General features: G+C 40.5%; 1 protein-coding gene across 1 annotated transcript; it reads left to right on the top strand.

Moving 5' to 3' along the window:
- The first annotated feature begins 953 nt into the window (after nucleotides 1-953).
- On the top strand, nucleotides 954-2307 carry LOC100670490 (olfactory receptor-like protein OLF2). The gene has a single exon (XM_010602380.3). It carries the CDS (start codon nucleotides 1114-1116, stop codon nucleotides 2050-2052), a length of 939 nt encoding a protein of 312 aa, XP_010600682.2. The 5' UTR covers nucleotides 954-1113; the 3' UTR covers nucleotides 2053-2307.
- Nucleotides 2308-2657: the final 350 nt, after the last annotated feature.

The raw sequence follows: 2657 nt of genomic DNA on the forward strand, positions 1-2657 counted from the left end.
GGGACCCCGGTAGTGCAATGGTTAAAAGCTATGGCTGCTAACCAAAAGGTCGGCAGTTTGAATCCACCAGCCTCTCTTTGGAAACTCTATAGGGCAGTTCTACTCTGTCCCACAGGGTTGCTATGAATTGAAATCAACTTGACAGCAAAGAGTTTTTTGTTTTTGTTTTTTTTTCTTATTGCTCATGAAGATCTTTCAACCCCCTTTTCTAGAAACCACTACCTGTTCTACTCTGGCAGGTCCTGATTCACAGACTATGTCCACCGCATGGACAATGGGATGCAGTTTTGTTTGTTGAGTCTGGATAGGACCTGAGGGGTTAATGGGATAAAAACGGGAATGTTTTATCCAAAACCTGCTACAGCTCTATCTGCTCTACAATCTGTGATGATCTGAGTGAAAAAATAAAGGACTATTTTAAGTACCTGAACTGCTCACTTAAATATGCTTCCCTGTTACTGAGTCCAACTACAAAATTGGGGAAAAAAAGAGCTTCTTATCAGGTGATGTGGATTAGCTGGACCAATTAATTGTAAGAATCATGACCCTAAATTCTCAAATTATCAATTTCTTAATCCACACAATAAAAATATTAAGAATGTCATGAATACTATGTAGGTGTGTGGAAATAACATGATTTAATTAGAATGAAAGTGTCCTGCAAACTCTGAATAAAACCAAACCAAGCCATTGCTGTTGAGTCAGTCTGACTCATAGTGACTCCAAGTGTTGTAGAGTAGAACTGTGTTCCATAGGGTTTTCTTGGCTGTAAACTTTATGGAAGCAGATTGCCAGGCCTTTCTCCCAAGGTGCCAATCCCTAAGTTAATAGTGCAGTACTTACCCCTTTATGCCACCCAAGGACCTTGCAAATTCTGTACGGAGCTATAAAAATGTAAAAGGCAGTATTGCCATTATTATTTAGTAGATTTGTATATCAATGTGTATATTTCCAGTTGGGTCAATTGACTTGGAGCAATCCTAGTATTCTTTCTTTACTTATTTTTAATTACCAAAACTGAGAAAGGACCCGAGGTTAAACTGTGAAGACAGTAAGATGATGCTAACCTTTCACTTCCATTTCCTTCTTTCAGGGGTTTCATAAATCTAAGTGATGGCTGCTGAGAACCACACTTTCTTTGCTGACTTCATATTCTTAGGGTTTTTTGACAGAAAGGGTGTGCAACAGGGGCTCTTTGTACTCTTTCTCCTGGTTTATGGCATAACCGTGATTGCAAATCTAGGGATGATCCTACTGATCAAGATAGACTCCAGACTTCACACACCCATGTATTACTTCCTGAGCAATCTGTCTTTCTGTGATGTCTGCTACTCCTCCACTGTCTCTCCCAAGATGCTGGCTGATTTCTTATCTGAGCAAAAAAGGATTTCATATAACTTATGTGCCACTCAGATGTATTTTTTTGGGACCTTTGCTGATGTGGAATGTCTCATTTTGGCTGCCATGGCCTATGACCGTTACGTAGCCATTTGTAATCCACTTCTTTATACAATTGCCATGTCCAGGAGGGTCTATACCCAACTAGTGGCTGGTGTTTACATTGTGGGGCTGGTGGATTCAGCAATCCACACTTGCTTCACATTTCGACTGTCCTTCTGCAAGTCCAATGTTATCCATCACTTTTTCTGTGACATCCCACCTTTGCTAGCCCTCTCCTGCTCAGATACATCCATCAATGAGATAGTGATGTTCGCTTTTATTGGTTGTGTTGTAGGGTGCAGCATCGTAACCGTTCTTCTCTCCTATAGCTCTATCATAACTACCATCTTTAGAATGAACTCAACTGAGGGGAGACGCAAAGCCTTTTCCACATGTGCCTCCCACTTAACTGCTGTGGCTATATTCCATGGTACACTCCTGTTCATGTATTTCCGACCAAGTTCAAGTTACTCAATGGACACTGACAAAATAGCCTCTGTCTTCTACACAGTCGTGCTCCCTGCGTTAAACCCACTGATCTATAGCCTGAGGAATAAGTATGTGAAAGATGCCCTGAAAAAAACAATAAGCATTAAATTATGTTCTGGGTGAAACTGCGTTTTCAACCCAGAAGTATTTATGTAAAGATTCTCCGAGCTAAAGTTGAAGGACTTTGACATAAGTGCCTGCAGTTTCACCAATACACTCTTGTAGGTTTTTTTGTTGTTGTTGTTAGTGATTTTGCGCCTAAGCTGAGTATTAAAAAAACAAAACAAAACAAAAAAACCATGATTAAGTTGATTCCAACTCATAGCTACCCCACAGGGTTTCCAAGGCTGTAAATCTCTGCAGAAACTGACTGCTACGTTTTTTTCCTGGTGGATCAGCTGGTGGTTTTGGAAGGCAGACCTCGGGGCCAGCAGTCGATGGCTTTAACCATTGCATCACCAGGACTCCAACTGCGCGTAAGGAGCTTTTACTATTGGTCTTATTCTTCTCTCCAGAGTAAGAAAGAGTAGTAATGGTTTAACTTTGCTATTATGCAGAAGGAGCTCCTCTATTCTGTGCCCATGAGTATGCCTGAGTGAGATATCATGGGTTATAGCAGCATAGCTTCTAACACCAATTCAACATACCCTCATTAAAAAAATTAGGAGTCAATTATTTTTTAAAATGAGTCTAATGAATATAAGGAGGCCTGGTACACAGTGGTTAAA

This window comes from Loxodonta africana, chromosome 22 (assembly GCF_030014295.1).
Source record: "Loxodonta africana isolate mLoxAfr1 chromosome 22, mLoxAfr1.hap2, whole genome shotgun sequence".
In the NCBI taxonomy this organism is placed as follows: Eukaryota; Metazoa; Chordata; class Mammalia; order Proboscidea; family Elephantidae; genus Loxodonta; species Loxodonta africana.